A 19,756-nucleotide genomic window follows, 5' to 3' on the forward strand; every position below is an offset into this window, starting at 1 on the left:
TGTATTCTCTTGTATGATTTACGGATGCACTCTGGAATTGTTTTCATGGGTTGGTTACTTCTGAACATTTGTACGAGTTGCACAATGTATCCTACAAAACTTTAATAATAAAAACTTACTGCAAGTGTAGCACACCCTTAGGTGATGCTTGGCTAGATATATAGGTACAGCTCCCAACTGAATCTGGTGACACCTCCGATTATACCCAGAACACTTCGACACTCTGAGAATATTTTTTATGGGTTTTATTGAAGAAGATAAACCCTGAAAAAGAACTGGCTGATTTAACACAGGTAATGTACATAGAACACAGATACTGTGATGGATTTGGTAAAATGCCTATTTCATTTCAAATTGAATATATATATACACTTTTTTATACACATCTTTTTACATATTTACTTTTATACTTTAATACTATTTCTTTCCACATATTTATAAATGTTTAGCATGAATATATATGCTGTGTGAATATTTTCTGCCTGCTGGGCTTTGTGGTACTTTAAGAAATCCTTGCTTAAGAAATATTTGCTCACAGGAACAGACCCCCTCCCATCGTGTGATTTGGAAGACAAAAGAATGTTTTTCTCTTTTTAAGATAAGACTGAAGAAGATCACACCTATACCATGACGGAGATTGTTTTCGTGTAAAGTGACCAATCAAAGACTAATATAATGCTTATGCTGTTATCACGTGATGTTCGCATCATTTTTCATATATAAACTCACGGTTTCATTTCAATAAATTAGAGAGAAGTTTTCACAGACCAAACGTGTCAGTGTGAGTTTCTTCATGTGCGCACATTCCAGGGCTGGCCAGCATCATAAATTAGGACAGGAACAGATAAGCACTGGACAATTAGGTCCACTACTAAATCAATACCACTTTGCATAACACAGTTAGTAAGAAGTCACAATTCAATCGCCAAAGACTCCAAAAACTGACTAGTATCACACTGACTAGGGCGGCATATGAGAGTGACATTGTCACATGAAACAATAACTGTTAACCTCCCTGGCGGTCTGATTCTTTCCGATTTTTTGTGCTGAAAGCGGTACCATTTTTTTGCATGGAAATATGTAGTTTTTTATTGTAGGCTGTAATTTTTAGGAATAACTCACTGAAATCTGTCCGAAGAAGAGTCTAGTAAACATCCCGGGTAGGATAAAATTTGAAACACGAAACCATAAATTATAATTTAATAAATAATCATAAAAAATAATAATATAATAATAATAAATTTAATTCAATAATATAATCAAACCAAAAACACTGAAATGTGAAATATAGCGCCAAGTTCGCACATCGCTGAGCAAAGTCGCAAAATCGTTTTCAGTGTCTGATGACGAATTTCCCCCACAAATCATTATCACTGAATTCTGCAAGTGGTTCTGATTTACTATCGCTGTTCTCTAGCCGGTCTAAAACCGGTTTTGACCTAAAGGGACGCTTTTTGGACGCCATGGACGTTTCTCAGTTTCCAAGCAGAAAGAACAGTAAAAATGCAGGCAGGGCGCCGGACAAAGCACTTGGGACAAAATGTATGTGAAATGCATTGAAACAGCAATGTTTTACTATGTAATAATCCTTTTTAAAAAAATGACATTTTTAAAAAAATTTCAAATTTGCCGCCGGTTCCGGCGCCCGTATGTCCCGGCGTCACAGGGACCGGAACACGGAAGCTGGATGCCGGCATCGGCCGGAGGAGATGGCCGGGGACGCTGCAGGGGACACATCGTGGGAGCGAAGGACAAGGTAAGTGCTGCAGGGACCCCCTGAGCAACGCCGCATGGTAAGCCCGAAAGTAGCTCGGGGTTACCGCTCTAGGTACTCAAATTTTACACTCGGGAATACCGCTAAGGAGGTTAACCACTTGCCTACCGGGCACTTATACCCCCTTCCTTACCAGGCCAATTTTCAGCTTTCAGCGCTGCCGCACTTTGATTGACAATTGCGCGGTCATGCAACATTGTACCCATATGAAATTTTGATCATTTTTTTCTCACAAATAGAGCTTTCTTTTGGTGGTATTTAATCGCCACTGGGCGCTTTACTTTTTGCGCTATAAATAAAAAAGTGCAAAAAATTTGAAGAAAAAAAAGTTTTGTTTCTATTATAAAATTTTTCAAACAGGCATTTTTTCTCCTTCACTGATGTGCGTTGATGAGGCAGCACTGATGGGCACTGATAGGCAGCACTAAAGGGCACTGATAGGCAGCACTAATGAGGTGGCATGGATAGGCGGCACTGATAGACAGCACTATTGAGGTGTCACAGATAGGCGGCACTAATATGCAGCACTGATAGGCGGCACTGATGATGGGTACTGATAGACAGCACTGACTGGCATCACTGCTGGGCACTGACTGGCACAACCCCTGGGCACTGACTGGCTGCACTGCTGGGCACATGTAGGTGGCACTTCTGGGCACAGGTAGGTGGCACTGCAGAGTGGCACAGGTGGGCGGAGCTAGTGGGCGCACTGCTGGGCACAGGTGGGCGGAACTTGTGGGTGGCACTGCTGGGCACCGATCATCAGGGCACTGATCATCAGTGCCGATGATCGGTGCCGATCCCCGCTGTGACAACTGCCGGTTCTCGGCAGTACTTTCCTCACAATCTGACAGCGTGAGGAAAGTGCAGCCGAGAACCGGCACTTGCATTTCCCTCTGATCAGCGTGTCATTGGACACCACTGATCAGGTGGTAAAAGGCCGCTGTGATTGGCCTTTTACCACATCACGTGATCAGCTGTGTCCGTAGGACACAGCGATCATGGAGATCGCCGGGTGCGCGCCCCCTGGGGCGCGCAGGAGAGCGCGTTCTGGGGGGACGTCATATGACGTCCACTCAGAACTGGCCGGCCGCAGTGAAGCCGCCATTCAGCTATCTGCGGTCGGCAGGTAGTTAATGAGGTTTAGCAGCTTATTGACATTTGCTATAGCAGTACTATCTAGAGCAGAAATGTCCTACCTAACCACTGGCCAGTGGGATGAAACTTAAAGTCTCTCAACGTTGGGGCCCTTTAATCAATGGAAGAGCGCTCACTCTCTGCATGGGAGAGTATTTGTAATCCAGGGGTAGCAGGATAGCACAGTCTCCTTTAAGCAGAATCTTCCAGTGAACATTGCAATAGGAAACAACAACACTTTAACACATCTTTACCATACAGGTGAAATCCTGATGTACGGACACTTGCTCAGTATATTCAAAGCAGCAAGCTTCTGTGGGGATTTGAACTAAACACACTTTTCAGCCACAGCACAAGTTTTGAGGAGACAGTCACCAGTAATATACAGAGACAGAGTTCTCTCATCAATCAGCAGCAGGAATAGATAATTCCGAGCAGCTTGGGCTTTCCAAGATCTGTGTCACTCTGAGAATTAGAGAGCAGGCTTTCTCATGACTATTCTCCAGAGATGAACAGCAAATGCAGCAATATCAAAATCCCCTTTCATCACAGAGTACTCACTGTTTCTGGATTGTCCTCTAGATAGCCTTAGACAGTAGTGTAAATCCTCTCTCTTTGAGCAGCTCCAGACTTTGAGAGACACATGCACTTGAGTGGCGGTAATCCTGAGTGTCAGGCAGGACAATCCTTGACTTGCACACTGTCCTCCAGCAACAATTCCTCTGCTACCCACTCCCAGCCCAGCCCATGGACTCTAGCAGCACAGAGAGTGAGACTCTGACTTTACACCAGGAGCCCTTGCTCCATGCGATCCCCTGAAAATGTCTCCTCCCCAACATGTGCTTCTTCTTCCTTTTTCCACTCTCCTTTCCTCCACAGCCAATCATACGTTCAGCTGCAACAGTGCTGCTATGGGTGGATCCTTCTCAGCTGTAGCAACAACCAATTAGAGCACAGTCCTGCTTTTCCTGTCTGTCACTCACAAAGAGGGAAAAGAAAAAATAAATGCTTTGCAGCTGCTGTTTAAGATTTAAAGCAACCAGCACATCTCTACACAAGTGAAAGTTAGTTGGACAAATGTGAAGAGCATTTGCCCCGCCGGGATAAATTCTGTCCATCATTTATTTTACACAATGATTTCTTATAGCCGTCAGCGCCATCTAGTGGCCTCAATGCAGTATTTTCCTGAAATCCCTCTGTGATATGGGGGTTTGTTAGCTCCTGTGGTAGATGTTTGTAAGTGAGTCCACGTCAATCAAGATAACTATCAGATAACTGAAAATGCTAGCTCACCTGGCTACACTTCAACAGCACCACTGATCTTTACACTGGTCCCCCAGACTAGGACTTCTTCAGGATTACTCAGCCTTGGTTACAGCACCTCAATACACAGGTCCACTCCTGGCCTCTACATAGGGTTCCCCACCCCCCTCAAGCTTGATCACTCCTCCATTGACTTCTGGACTCCCTCCAGCCCCCTGGACTCACAAGCCACTTCAGGTTCACCAGACTCTTGGAGCTGTCCTGACTTTCCCAGTCCTTGGGCAAGGAATCCCACCTCACAAGGGTTGCAATCTCCAGCAAGAACCCCCAGCTCTCCTGACAGGGTCCTGTCTCCAAATGGCAGAAGACCTGGCCTATAATGATCCTGCCCACCTATGTACTCACACAGGCTGCAGGCATCTAGCAAAGCCTGGACATGGGACTGAAGGTCTTGTCCCCACCAAGAATCTCTGGAACCTTCAAGGTCCAGGTCCTGACAACCTAGAACACAGTTTTCTCTGCTCACAAAATACATATTGGAGCTTCTGAAACAGCAGCCAGGAGGACCCGGTGTCATTGTCACGGTGGCAGGACCTCACACTTCCACACCTCCATCAGACCTCCAAGTGTTTGTGAGAGCTTCTGCTAGAACATTGACTCCATTTTTATTCTTCTCTTATCAATGGCCAACCCGGTCCCACACTTCATCCATGTCTTTGGTGACCTCTGATCTCCTTATGAACTGTTTCTTCTATGGTGAAGATCAGCCATGGAGTATATCTGAGGTGTATATCAGGGTGTGCTTCTTCCCCACATGAGAGCTGGGATGCCCAGCAACATTCATCTAGAAGACATTTCCCGCACTCAAAGCACTAATACACCTCCAGGGTTGTGTGGGACCCCTGATGTACAGGAAGACAGGACTTCAGTGAGGAACATTTCCCTCACTCAGGACAGGAAAGTGGCTTCACACCTGTGTGAGATTTCTGATGACTGTAAAAACTGGACTTGTTTGAAAAACATTTCCCGCACTCAGGACAGGAATACGGCTTTTCCCTCGTGTGACATCTCTGATGTATAACAAGTCCTGATTTGTATACAAAACATTTCCCACACTCAGGACAGGAAATTGGCTTCTCCCCAGTGTGAGATCTCTGATGTCTGTAAAGATTAGATTTGTCTGAAAAACATTTCCCGCACTCAGGACAGCAATACGGCTTTTCCCCCGTGTGAGATCTCTGATGTACAACTAGTTTTGATTTTTCTACAAAACATTTCCCACACTCAGAACAGGAATACGGCTTCATTCCCTTGTGTAATCTCTGATGATTATAAATACTGGACTTAGTTGAAAAACATTTCCCGCACTCAGGACATGAGTATGGTTTTTCGCCCATGTGAGACCTCTGATGTTTGACAAGATCTGATTTTTGTTCAAAACAGTTCCCGCACTCAGAACAGGAATACGGCTTCATTCCCTTGTGTAATCTCCGATGATTATAAATACTGGACTTAGCTGAAAAACATTTCCCGCACTCAGGACATGAGTATGGTTTTTCGCCCATGTGAGACCTCTGATGTTTGACAAGATCTGATTTTTGTTCAAAACATTTCCCGCACTCAGAACAGGAAAATGGCATTTTCCCCATGGGAGATCTCTGATGTCTGCAAAGTCTGGACTGCTGTGAAAAACATTTCCCGCACTCAAGACAAGAAAATTGATTCTCCCCTGTGTGCATTCTCTGATGTTTGTGAAGACTGGACTTCGCTGAAAAACATTTCCCACACTCAGAACAGGAAAACGGTGTCTCCCCAGTGTGCATTCTCCTATGGTTGTGAAGACTGGACTTCACTGAAAAACATTTCCCACACTCAGAACAGGAAAATGGCTTCTCCCTTGTGTGAGATCTCAGATGTTTGTGAAGCTTGGACTTCTCTGAAAAACATCTTCCGCACTTAGGACATGAATAAGGCTTCTCACCTGTGTGAGATCTCTGATGTGTGTAAAGATTGGACTTAGCTGAAAAACATTTCCCGCATTCAGGGCAAGAATGTGGCTTCTCACCTGTGTGAGATCTTTTATGATCATTAAGTTTGGATTTATAATGGAAACACTTCCCGCACTCAGGACAGGAATATGGCTTCTTAGCTGTGTGAAGCCTTTGGTGTGTTTTAAGATTAGACTTTTGTGAAAAACATTTCCCGCACTCAGGACAGGAATACGGCTTCTCCCCCGTGTGAGATCGTTTATGCTCATTAAGATGGTATTTAGAAGGGAAACATTTCCCACACTCAGTACAGGACAACCTCTTCCTCATTGGAAGGCCAGCCCGGTCCCGCACAGTCTGAGGTTCCTCAGGATACGAGGAATCCGATGGTCCATCTACACTGGGTGGTGCCGGATGGACATTGGAGGGAGCCGGGTTTTCTCCTGGACTATACTGTGTGATGTCCTCATCTTCTACTTTCCAGTCTGGAGACAAAGTGAGACAATCCTCGGAGGTTTTCCTCATCTCCCGGCCATGGACTAAAATACAAAGACAAAGAGGATTACTAGACAGGAGCTGGTTGGTTCCCCCAAACCAGGACTCCGCCCACATCAGGCAGCTTGGTCTCTGAGGAGCTTACAATTCCACCCTCAAGGGAACTAGGAAATGGCTCCTCTGATCTCCTACCAGGTCATTTCTTTATTCATGGACCTCAGTCAGAGAGTGAGGAAAAAAACAGAACTGTCTTTTATAGGAGGGACAGTGATGAGGAGTATGACAGGAATCACTTTGGGTGGGGAACCCATGGAACTCAGCTCACTTTGGAGGGGTGGGGAGACCCCTGTCTCAGCTCCCCATATCCCTCTTATGTGTAAGTCACCCTGTGCCTGTTAGGGGTACAGGGTGATCTGGCTTAATATTGGGGTGGGGGTTGTGGATTGTATAATGCCATGTAGTTGCATTCCATTGTTCTATTGTGTCTTGCTTGGGAGCAAACTGTTATGGGATGTACTGTATGTGTTTATATGTATTATCTTAGTGAGGGGGTGTTTCCAGCAGCCCTCCCTCCTGATGGGACTGTCTGCTAGTGTGAAGTTTTAATATCTGTGTGTCTCTTGTTGCTAAGTGTAGATTGCCCCGCCCTGTGTCCTTATGCAGGGAGGGGGGATTGTCCCCAGAGTGTATAAAAATCCAGTTTGAGTTTCAAATAAAGAGTTCCATGTTCAGACAGACTTGTGTCATCTAGTCTTGTATGGTCGGCTGTGGTGTCTGTGGTCAGTGTTTGAACGGGGAAGCGGTATTATAACGGAAGTACCCAAGCGCAGTCGGGGTCTGTTCCGGTACATTGGTGGCAAGCAGTGGGATTGTGCTTCCTGGATGTGAACACATCCAAACCTCCACCGGGATCCAAGGTTCAGATAACAGGAGAGGAGAGACAGATACCACCCACAGCTATGGAAACGGAGGTCTTATGGCGGATGCAGCAACTGCTGGCTTACTTAGACGATCCTGTTTCTGCACGGGATGAGCTTGGATGGAGGAATACGTCTGTCCAACAACTGGATGAGGGTATGGAAGATGGAGCAGTCGGCTCATCCCTCCAATTACAGATCCCAGGATGTATGGATCTAATTGATTTTTTACTGGAAGATGTTATGGGTGATGAAGCACCTGCCAAAGTGCTGGCACTGGGCCCAAGGGCCACCAGCCTGTGCCCTGGACATTTAGCCATTCCAGAGGCTGGGGATTTGATAGACTTCTCTGCTGAGGAAAAACCACCTGGTGAGCCTCCAGCAGAAGAGCTGGCAACAGGGCCAAACATTGCTGAGCTCTACCCAGCACCAACAACAGCTTCAGTCTCCCTGAGAGAAGAGGTGGCCGGCCTTTCTCCTACACCACTGACCGGGACATGGGATTTCCTGCCAGAAGCATCTTTGGAGGTAAAAGAAACTTCTCCAGCAGAAGCGCTGACAACCAGACAGAGGGTCCAGGACCTCTGCTTCACACCTGTGGTAGTATCAGAGGCCCAGGGGGAGAAGGGAGAGGAGGTTGTTGTCCTCCCTCCCCCAGAGGCAACCAGAGTGGAGGAAACGGTCTTCCCTCCCAAGCCAGGATCTGTGCACCAGGGGGACCGTGACAGAGGAATGTAATCCCAGCAGCAGATCCACAGTCTGGGAGTGGAGGAAGCCGGCCTCCCTCCCCCACGGTTAGCTGGAGCAGATGTGGGGTCCCCAGCAGAAGTGCTGGCAACAGGACAGAACGCCGCTGGGCTCTGCCTAGCAACTACAGTCACCACCTGGATACCCCGGGGATGCTGGGCAGTCAGCCCAGATCCCCAACAGCATGATGGAGCCGGCCCAGCCACCCTGTCTTCTCTCCAGCGGCTGAGAGGACTTCAGAGAGAAGGACCAGCCCATACTTCTCCCCAGCGGTGGGTATGTTCTATGAGAGAGGCAGAGGTTGGCTGGGTGAGTAATGCTTTGTGTGGGACAATTTGTTTGGGGATCTGTGTGGTTGCTAGCATTGGAGGACTGGAAGTACAGACTAACTTCAGAGTCCACCCGTCTGGGGTCTCCTCCTGCTTTAGTCTCCTGCTGAAAGGAGAGATATGTGACTGGAGTCACTTTGGGTGGGGGGCCCATGGAACCCAGCTCACTTTGGAGAGGTGGGGCGACCCCTGTATCAGCTCCCCATATCCCTATTATGTGTAAGTCACCCTGTGCCTGTTAGGGGTACAGGGTGATCTGTCCTAATATTGGGGTGGGGGGTTGTTGATTGTTTAATGCCATGTGGTTGCATCCCATTGTTCTATTGTTTCTCTTGCTTGGGAGAAAACTATTATGGGATGTATGTGTTTATATGTATTAGCTTAGTGGGGGTGTCTCCAGCAGCCCTCCCTCCTGATGGGACTCTCTGTTGGTGTGAAGTTTGAATACCTGTATGTTTCTTGTTACTAAATGTAGATTGCCCCGCCCTGTGTCATTATGCAGGGAGGGTGGACTGCCCCCTGAGTGTATAAAATGCCAGTTCGAGTTTCAAATAAAGAGTTCCATGTTCAGACAGACTGGTGTTGTCTAGTCTTGTTTGGTTGGCTGTGGTGTCTGTGGTCGGTGTTCGGATGGGGAAGCGGTATTATAATGGAAGTACCAAGCGCAGACTGGGTCGGTTCCATTACAAGGGGATTATAGGATGAGGGTCCCCACCCCCTCTATCACTCTTCACCATCTTCCCAACACAAGAAGTACTGCACTTCCTTATTTAGTCCATGATTTAGTCATGAAGAACAGCGGGGCTGAGCCCCACCAGAGGTCAGAGAGTGAGGATGGGGGGAGAATAACAAAGATAAAGACTGGACTGATCCTGAAGACCACCATTGTTGAGTTATTGACTCCTCCCTCATTATCACTGTGACGGGAGTGACTTTTGGGGGTGAGGGACCCCTGTGTCAGATCCCCATGTTCCCTTTATTATGTTTAACCCACCCTGTGCCTGTTAAGGGGTACGAGTGGTGGGAATGTCTATTGTGTATTGGTGTGGAGATTGTTCATTGTTCTCTGTCATGTGCTGTATCCCATTGTTCTGTGTCTTAGTTTGGTGGGGGGTGTTTCCTGTAGCCCTTTCTCCTGATGGGGCAGGCTGCTGATGTGTTTCCTGTTCCTGGTTGTATTTCCCCGCCCTGTGTATATATCTTGTGTTGGTGTAAAAATAAAGGAGTTGTCTTCCTGTCTTAAGAAGAGTCTGGTGCTGTCTTATCTCCTGTATGGTCAGGGTGGTGTCCGGGGATTTGTGTTCGGACAGGGAAGCTGGAGTATAACGGAAATACCAAAGTGCGGTCTGGGTCCGGTTCCATTACAATCACTTTCTGTTTAAGGGTCCAAAGTTGGAAGATGTTATCACATTATTATCACCATGTAAAAGTCTGTGCTCCAATCACATCATCCGATATAAAATGTCCAGCTTGGAGGACATGGGTGCAAAAGAAAGTTTATGCAATTTACAACTTATTATATAGGATACAAAAGTTAGGACTATACAGTTCAGAATGATGCAATGTACAAAAGTATACAGTGCAGGGGTCAAGAGGATATAATGTACAGCATAGAGTATATAGTGCAGGGGTCAGGAGTATGTAATGTACAACATAGAGTATATAGTGCAGGGGTCAGGAGTATGTAATGCACAATATAGAGTATATAGTGCAGGGGTCAGGAGTATGTAATGTACAACATAGAGTATATAGTGCAGGGCTCAGGAGTATGTAATGTACAACATAGAGTATATAGTGCAGGGGTCAGGAGTATGTAATGTACAACATAGAGTATATAGTGCAGGGGTCAGGAGTATGTAATGTACAACATAGAGTAAATAGTGCAGGGGTCAGGAGTATGTAATGTACAACATAGAGTATATAGTGCAGGGGTCAGGAGTATGTAATGTACAACATAGAGTATATAGTGCAGGGGTCAGGAGTATGTAATGTACAACAGAGTATATAGTGCAGGGGTCAGGAGTATGTAATGTACAACATACAGTATATAGTGCAGGGGTCAGGAGTATGTAATGTACAACATACAGTATATAGTGCAGGGGTCAGGAGTATGTAATGTACAACAGAGTATATAGTGCAGGGGTCAGGAGTATGTAATGTACAACATAGAGTATATAGTGCAGGGGTCAAGAGGATATAATGTACAGCATAGAGTATATAGTGCAGGGGTCAGGAGTATGTAATGTACAACATAGAGTATATAGTGCAGGGGTCAGGAGTATGTAATGTACAACATAGAGTATATAGTGCAGGGGTCAGGAGTATGTAATGTACAACATAGAGTATATAGTGCAGGGGTCAGGACTATGTAATGTACAACATAGAGTATATAGTGCAGGGGTCAAGAGGATATAATGTACAGCATAGAGTATATAGTGCAGGGGTCAGGAGTATGTAATGTACAACATAGAGTATATAGTGCAGGGGTCAGGAGTATGTAATGTACAACAGAGTATATAGTGCAGGGGTCAGGAGTATGTAATGTACAACATACAGTATATAGTGCAGGGGTCAGGAGTATGTAATGTACAACATACAGTATATAGTGCAGGGGTCAGGAGTATGTAATGTACAACAGAGTATATAGTGCAGGGGTCAGGAGTATGTAATGTACAACATAGAGTATATAGTGCAGGGGTCAGGAGTATGTAATGTACAACATAGAGTATATAGTGCAGGGGTCAGGAGTATGTAATGTACAACATAGAGTATATAGTGCAGGGGTCAGGACTATGTAATGTACAATATGCATTATACAGTGTATGAGTCAGGACTCATAATATTGGTATTCAGTTATCTGTGGACTGTATCTGTATCTGTTTACTGTAGACAAGTTGCAGAGGTCCCACACCGCTGCCTCCCATCTCCTGAGACTGCACTCAGTGACTTGGGTCTGAGACTATACAGACATATCCCTCCACCCGGCACAGCCAGCAGATAACAGAGCAAGGAACCCTGGGAGAATTGTTCTGTCAGAGATTTTACTGACCAGGACATGGAGTAAAAGACTCAAAACACACATCCCAGGTGCCTAGGTCTCGTAACACTTATGGTGAAAATGAACATTTTGCTGCCAGCTGAACCCCAGAATCTCCATAAATCCAGTCTAGATACATAAATTGATGCCCACATCAGGCAGCTTGGTCTCTGAGGAGCTTACAATTCCACCCTGAAGGGAACTAGGAAATGGCTCCTCTGATCTCCTACCAGGTCATTTCTTTATTCATGGACCTTAGTCAGAGAGTGAGGAAACAACCAGAACTGTCTTTTATAGGAGGGACAGTGATGAGGAGATTATAGGACGAGGGTCCCCACCCCCTCTATCACTCATCGCCATCTTCCCAACACAAGAAGTACATAGTGTGGGGGTCAGCAGTATGTAATGTACAATATAAATGTTATAGTATAAGGGTCAGGAGTATGTAATGTACAACATAGAGTATATAGTGCAGGGGTCAGGAGTATGTAATGTACAACATAGAGTATACAGTATAAGGGTCAGGACTCATAATATTGGTATTCAGTAATCAGTGGAAGATTAAATGTTTCCTGTAATGGGTATATAATGGGAGATAATGGGTTGAGATCCCTGATGCTTATACAGAAAAGTAAAACGGAAAAAAACCCAGTAGTGTTGCTCTCGATAGATGCGGAGAAGGCGTTCGACAGGGTTAACTGGAGCTTTATGTTAGACACACTGGAGATCCTGGGATTGGGTAGTAGGATGAGAAAGTGGATTGGAAAGTTGTATGGAGGACCGGCCGCGACGGTAATGGTAAACAGAGAGAGATCAGAGACCTTTTCTATGTCAAACGGAACCAGACAGGGATGCCCACTTTCCCCACTGTTGTTTGTTTTATCATTGGAGCCCCTGTTATCAACAATTAGGAAAAATATAGATATAAGGGGAATAAATGTTGGAAAGACAGAACATAAGATAGCCGCTTACGCGGATGATTTATTATTCTATGTTGGAAACCCGAGGATATCACAATGAAAACACTGAAGGAATATGGGGAAATGTCAAATCTAAAAATCAACCCGAGCAAAACTGAGATATTAAATATAAATCTTCCAAAGAGTGAAAAAGAAAATATACAGAGAGAGTTTCCCTTTATATGGAAAGATAGAGAAATAAAGTACCTGGGTGTGAAACTTACTCCCTTACAGAAAAATCTTTATAAAGCTAATTATATCCCAATGTTAAACGAAATCAGAGAGGAATTGAGGAAAATGGGTAGTGGAAATCCTTCCTGGCTGGGACGTATCAACCTGATAAAAATGGTAATTCTCCCGAAGATACTGTATGAATTTCAGATGATTCCCATTAATCTTCCAGAGGTGTATTTTAGGACAATTAAGCGAATGGTAATTAAATATATATGGAAAAATAAAAAACCTAGGATATCATATGAAGTGCTAAGCAGAAGTAAAGAAAAGGGGGGGTTGGGATTACCGGACTTTAAAAGATACCATAGGGCAGTCATCTTAGCAAGAATTTTTGACTGGACACATAATTCAAAGAGCAAACATTGGGTCACAATAGAAAATACACTTAGTAGAAAGGATCTGGGTAGGAGTGTATGGGTGCCACCACAGTTTAGAGAATTAGAGGAGAGCACGAGTATATACACGAGGATTGTAATAAGGGAGTGGGATAAAATGCACAGAGGAAATGGGATTTTAATTCACTATTAATGTCACTAAGGAATTCAGAGTTTTTCCCCCCAGGTAAAGAGGAAATTTCAGGCAGATGGATTATGAAGGAAGATGCTCAGTTGAGAGATGTAATGGAGGGGGTAAACTTAAGAACACTGGAGGATCTGAAAAGGGAAGAGGGAAGGATTTTCACTAGGATAGATATATGGAGATATAATCAGCTGAAACAATTTGTGGAGAAATTGACGAAGCCCCTTAGAACTAGGAAAGAGTGGAATGAAGTTGAGAAATACTTAGAAGACCGAGGTGATGGGAGGCACAGCACTGCTAAAGCATATAAAGCTCTCACGGATTTAGATAGTAAGCTTAAATTAAAATATATAGAAAAATGGGAAAAGGATTTAGGAGTGGAGTGGGAAGAGCGCACACAGAGGAAAATACATAGAATGGTACACGAAAATATTAGCATGCGTGAGGTGGAAATGAATTTTAAATGTTTGACAAGGTGGTATGTTACACCGGTGATAGAGCACAAGATGAGAGAGGAGAAGCAACCTTGGTGTTGGCGAGGGTGTGGGGGGTTGGGCACGATGTATCACATATGGTAAGAATGTTCAAAAATACAAGTATATTGGGAAAAAATTAGAAATCAAATCACAATTATCACTGGAATAGAGATAGGACTGGACCCTGAAACCTGTCTTTTTCATAATTCAATATTACCTGGAAATAAATATAAAGAACTGGGTATATTGTGCTACTTAAATGCAGCAAAAAGTCTGATTCCTAGGTTTTGGCGTAAAGTTGAGGCACCGAGGGAAGAGGACTGGATGAATAGAGTGGACCAGATTGCTAGAATAGAAAAACTTTATTATATGCAGGAAGATAGGATGGTGACATATCATATGAAATGGGAGAAATGGGAGGAGTTCAAAGTAAAGGTAAAGGAAGGTACTGAGTAAGTAAGCATAAAGAAAAGGGAAAGAGAGGACAAGAAGAAAGGAAGGGAAAAGGGGAAGGGCCAAGGAAAAGGAGAAAATATAGCAATTAGCCCGTCTTTCTTTCTTCTTCTTTTCCAAGCCTCGGTATCCAGAGGATGTGAGATACAAGTCGATTAGATAGATGTCAGGGGTATATTGAAGGGGGGTGGGAGGGTTGAAAGGAAGGGAGTTATGGGGAGAAAATGATATGAAATTAGTGTTTTATGAGCTTTTTGTAATGTTATATTTTACATTATGGAAATGTGTATCGTTTTACTTGAAAAATAAATAAATATTTAAATAATAAAAAAAAAAATGTTTCCTGTAGACAAGTTGCAGAGATCCCACACCGCTGCCTCCCAACTCCTGAGACTGCACTCAGTGACTTGGGTCTGAGACTATACAGACATATCCCTCCACCCGGCACAGCCAGCAGATAACAGAGCAAGGAACCCTGGGAGAATTGTTCTGTCAGAGATTTTAACCGAGCATGGGGCAGAAGACCCACAGAACAGGTCACAGATAACTCAAAACCTATGGTGAAAATGAACATTTTGCTGCCAGCTGAACCCCAGAACCTCCATAAATCCAGTCTAGATCCATAAATTGTGTCTGCAGCACAGAGAAGGAAGATTATCCGAGAGAAATCCAGGAATACAGGACGGGGAACACAGCTCAGGAAAGTGACCAGGGGATTACAGGCTGATATCACCCAGTCCCCGCCCTACTCTGGACCAATCAGTGAGCAGTATGGGTGGAGGAATGGATTTAGTGTTCATGACCCACCTGTGCTGATCTCTGTAGGAGTGTCCTCCTCTATAAATGTCCCCGTTATTCCATCCTCCTCCATAGACTGCTGATCATCCCTCACATACGCCTCTTCTTCTTCTGCTTTCACCTCAAATTCTATATCGATTGGATCTCCACTCTAAATCAAGGAAATGAGAGAAAATATCATCTGTAAAATAAAAACTCACATAAAAATGTACACATCTTCTCTATAAGTCCATGTTCTAGATGCTCCATCCCACCAACCTTGCAATGGTGAGGGATGGTGTGACCTTCCTGTGTGGAATCCCGGGAATACAGAGGACGGGGACATCTCTCTGGTGGGTTCCTGGTATTAGGTGGCTCCATCATATCCTTGTGTCCTTCTGAAAACTCCTCCATCACTCCATACTCCTCATCCTCCTCTTTATACTCTTCTTTAACATCAATATTATCATCCCCGAGGATTCCACTCTGAAAGATATAATAAAACATTCATTGTAACAAACATGCTGTGTATAAATCACAACTACCAATAATTGTCATCATCTACCTGATGATGGTGAGGGATGGTGTGACCTTCCTGTGTGGATTCCCGGGAATACAGAGGACGGGGACATCTCTCTGGTGGGTTCCTGTAGCTGGATGACTCCACCATGGTGTCCTGGTACAGATCTTTGTGTTCTCTTAGAAGCTCTGACTCCTCCATCACCCCATCCTCATCCTCCTCCTCTTTTATCTCTTCTTTCACCTCAACTTTAGGATCTCTCAGGTTTCCACTCTGAATATATAATAAAAATGCCATCAATGGTAACAATGCAGATAATGTACAGATCCTAATGATACTATCAATGATTGTTCCTCATCTACCTGATGATGGTGAGGGATGGTGTGACCTTCCTGTGTGGAATCCTGGGAGTACAGAGGACGGGGACATCTCTCTGGTGGGTTCCTGTAGCTGGATGACTCCACCATGGTGTCCTGGCACAGATCTTTGTGTTCTTCATGAAGCTCTGACTCCTCCATCCCCCCATCCTCATCCTCTTCTATCTCTTCTTTAACCTCAACTTTAGGATCTCTCAGGTTTCCACTCTGAATATATAATAAAAATGACATCAGTGGTAACAATGCAGATAATGTACAGATCCTAATGATACTATCAGTGATTGTTCCTCATCTACCTGATGATGGTGAGGGATGGTGTGACCTTCCTGTGTGGAATCCCGGGAATACAGAGGATGGGGACATCTCTCTGGTGGGTTCCCATGACTGGATCCATCTGTAGGAAACACACACACTGACTGAATCCATTGTTTCTATGTGTTTATCAGATGATGGGGGATCTAGGTGGATCCTCCGTACTGCTCTCTCCTTTACAATAAAGTCTCCTCTTACCCGGTGATGTGAGGGGCGGCTGATTGTCCATCATGACGTCCTTGTAGAGATCCTTGTGTCCTTCTAAATACTCCCACTCCTCCATGGAGAAATAGACAGTGACACCCTGACACCTTATAGGAACCTGACACACACAATGATACAGTCACCATCCAGACACATCCCTTGTCTGTTACTGGAGAATGTCCCAGAATTCCCGGCACCGCTCACCTCTCCTGTCAGCAGCTCAGTGATCTCTCTGGTGACTTCTAGAATCTTCTTCTTCTTTCTCTCTTCTATCAGGGAGGGAGGTGGAGGCAATGTGATGTCATATGATCTCCAGACTTCACAGGAGGAAAACTCTACATCTGAACACAAATAGTCACATCAAATGATATTCCCAGAATCCTCCTCACCTCTCCGGTCAGGTCTGTGTTTTAGTGAAGCCCCACTTCAGGCTGAGGTATAATGAATTCTGACATCATTACATAAAAAGAAGAATCAACAGTTCTGCTTTGGCTGTGAGGATGTAAAGGGTCCGCCCACATCCTAAGAGTACTGAATAAAAAAAAAAAGAGCTGGATGGAGGGACATTGGGAGGAGGCACTATGAGGTCAGTGTGATGTCATAGAATTCTCTGACTCCGGTTGGAAGAATATTGGGAGGAGGGGCTGTGAGGTCAGTGTGATGTCATAGGGTTCCCTGACTGGTTGGAAGGACAGGAGGAGCTGTGGGGGGCATTCTGTGAGGTTTCTATACATTGCCCCCAGGTGTGTCCCACCTCTCCAAACATGAAAGATGAACTTTGTCTTTAGTTTTTGCCAGGACACATCATATTCCTCAGATCTCTGTGTACTCCGGAGACTTTACTGATCACATTTTAGGATGAATATCTGAGACTGGGATTATTATGGAGAAATATGCTTTCAGGACATTTACTACAAATGACATTTTTCTCTCTTTCTTTCTATTTGAATCTTATAAAATGTAGACATAGATATTCCAATCCCCCTAAATATCCCCCCATCCCCCGCCACTAATTAAAATAATAAAATCCATTAGTATAGACTGATGAGATGAGAAGGTGACACCTCTCCACAATGAGGAGAATGTTCTGGCCCCGGAAGTGGGGGAATGTTGTGCCCCTGAAGGGGTTAATCTGGGTTCCCACACTATATATGTGTGTATCATCATCTGCTGGAGATAAAAGATGTCACAGTGACTATGGAGGAAGAGGATGGACATGACTATGGAGGAAGAGGACGGACGTGACTATGGAGGAAGAGGACGGACGTGACTATGGAGGAAGAGGACGGACGTGACTATGGAGGAAGAGGATGGACATGACTATGGAGGAAGAGGATGGACATGACTATGGAGGAAGAGGATGGACGTGACTATGGAGGAAGAGGACGGACGTGACTATGGAGGAAGAGGACGGACGTGACTATGGAGGAAGAGGACGGACGTGACCATGGAGGAAGAGGATGGACATGACTGTGGAGGAAGAGGACGGACATGATGGGGGGACTGGGTGCACATAGCATCTTATTACCTCCTCTGCTGCCACTTCCAGCAACGTCTCCTCTCTACTTCCTGTCTATGCCTGACATCACTTCCTGTCTGTCTTCCCTATGGCTAGAAGTGAGATCCCCACCTTGTGGAGCTCAGAGGAACTGCAGCCCCGAGAAGCGTCTGGTAGTGTGACCCCGGCCTTGTGCTGGGTGTGTATGGACTGTAGATCCTTATAGAGGGGTCACCTCCACTCCCACCAAGGGGGACAGAAATATATGACTGCCTAGTCCAGCCTTTCTCAGCCAGGGTTCCTCCAAAGGTTTCTCGGGGCTCCTTCAGCAATGAACAATTCCTGTCTCTTAGTAACAAATGGCATCAATGATCTGTAAAATCCATTTCTTGGAATACATCACAGGACACGAAGCATCTTTATAAATCCTTCCTAACACTGTTATGCCCACCTACAGGTGATCGGACATTGGCAAACAATAGACAGGACGTCCCCTTGTAGAGCATATCTCCGACATAGGAAAGGTTTGTAGCAAGCCATAGCCCATAACAGGAGGGGACGGATCTCTGGGATTCCTGAGGGACTCCAAGAAATGGATTTTACAGATAAACCAAAAAATGTCATTTTCTTTGTAGGTAATACTGTGAAGGTAATAATTTCTGTGAAGGTAATACGCTGTCCCGGCTGAGATGAGGGTAAAGGGAGGTAATACGCTGTCCCGGCTGAGATGAGGGTAAAGGAAGGTAATACGCTGTCCCGGCTGAGATGAGGGTAAAGGGAGGTAATACGCTGTCCCGGCTGAGATGAGGGTAAAGGGAGGTAATACGCTGTCCCGCCTGAGATGAAGGTAAAGGGAGGTAATACGCTGTCCCGGCTGAGATGAGGGTAAAGGAAGGTAATACTCTGTCCCGGCTGAGATGAGGGTAAAGGGAGGTAATGCGCTGTCCCGGCTGAGATGAGGGTAAAGGGAGGTAATACTCTGTCCCGGCTGAGATGAGGGTAAAGGAAGGTGATACGCTGTCCCGGCTGAGATGAGGGTAAAGGAAGGTGATACGCTGTCCCGGCTGAGATGAGGGTAAAGGGAGGTAATACGCTGTCCCGGCTGAGATGAGGGTAAAGGGAGGTAATACGCTGTCCCGGCTGAGATGAGGGTAAAGGAAGGTAATACGCTGTCCCGGCTGAGATGAGGGTAAAGGAAGGTAATACGCTGTCCCGGCTGAGATGAGGGTAAAGGGAGGTAATACGCTGTCCCGGCTGAGATGAGGGTAAAGGAAGGTAATACGCTGTCCCGGCTGAGATGAGGGTAAAGGGAGGTAATACGCTGTCCCGGCTGAGATGAGGACAAAGGAAGGTAATACGCCGTCCCGGCTGAGATGAGGGTAAAGGGAGGTAATACGCTGTCCCGGCTGAGGTGAGGGTAAAAGAAGGTAATACGCCGTCCCGGCTGAGATGAGGGTAAAGGGAGGTAATACGCTGTCCCGGCTGAGGTGAGGGTAAAGGAAGGTAATACGCCGTCCCGGCTGAGATGAGGGTAAAGGGAGGTAATACGCCGTCCCGGCTGAGATGAGGGTAAAGGGAGGTAATACGCTCTCCCGGCTGAGATGAGGGTAAAGGAAGGTAATACGCTGTCCCGGCTGAGATGAGGGTAAAGGAAGGTAATACGCCGTCCTGGCTGAGATGAGGGTAAAGGGAGGTAATACGCTGTCCCGGCTGAGGTGAGGGTAAAGGGAGGTAATACGC

At 45.4% G+C, this 19,756-nt stretch overlaps 2 protein-coding genes across 2 annotated transcripts; both read right to left on the reverse strand.

Moving 5' to 3' along the window:
• Positions 1-230: 230 nt before the first annotated feature.
• LOC149460734 (uncharacterized) lies at positions 231-6,781 on the reverse strand. The gene has a single exon (XM_089679277.1). It carries the CDS (start codon positions 6,772-6,774, stop codon positions 5,119-5,121), a length of 1,656 nt encoding a protein of 551 aa, XP_089535403.1. The 5' UTR covers positions 6,775-6,781; the 3' UTR covers positions 231-5,118.
• Positions 6,782-15,646: 8,865 nt separating this feature from the next.
• LOC149460735 (uncharacterized) lies at positions 15,647-18,522 on the reverse strand. Its single transcript, XM_089679228.1, has 3 exons — positions 18,472-18,522; positions 15,988-16,209; positions 15,647-15,898 (listed from the first exon to the last, which is right to left on the reverse strand). Exons 1-3 carry the CDS (start codon positions 18,520-18,522, stop codon positions 15,647-15,649), a joined length of 525 nt encoding a protein of 174 aa, XP_089535354.1.
• Between the last annotated feature and the right edge of the window lie 1,234 nt (positions 18,523-19,756).

The sequence above is a fragment of the Staurois parvus genome, unplaced genomic scaffold (assembly GCF_062004578.1).
Source record: "Staurois parvus isolate SC_StPar_1 unplaced genomic scaffold, SC_StPar_1.0 ptg000221l, whole genome shotgun sequence".
Taxonomy (NCBI): domain Eukaryota; kingdom Metazoa; phylum Chordata; class Amphibia; order Anura; family Ranidae; genus Staurois; species Staurois parvus.

What these genes read in the sequence shown, in the direction of transcription:
- LOC149460735 (XM_089679228.1), bottom strand. Translation starts at nt 18,522, where the DNA reads ATGCTCTACAAGGGGACGTCCTGTCTATTGTTTGCCAATGTCCGATCA. An exon ending in TTGCCAATGTCCGATCACCT is followed by an intron (nt 16,210 to 18,471) that starts GTAGGTGGGCAT and finishes TTATATATTCAG; the next exon opens with AGTGGAAACCTGAGAGATCC. An exon ending in CCATCCCTCACCATCATCAG is followed by an intron (nt 15,899 to 15,987) that starts GTAGATGAGGAA and finishes TTATATATTCAG; the next exon opens with AGTGGAAACCTGAGAGATCC.
- LOC149460734 (XM_089679277.1), bottom strand. Translation starts at nt 6,774, where the DNA reads ATGTGGGCGGAGTCCTGGTTTGGGGGAACCAACCAGCTCCTGTCTAGT.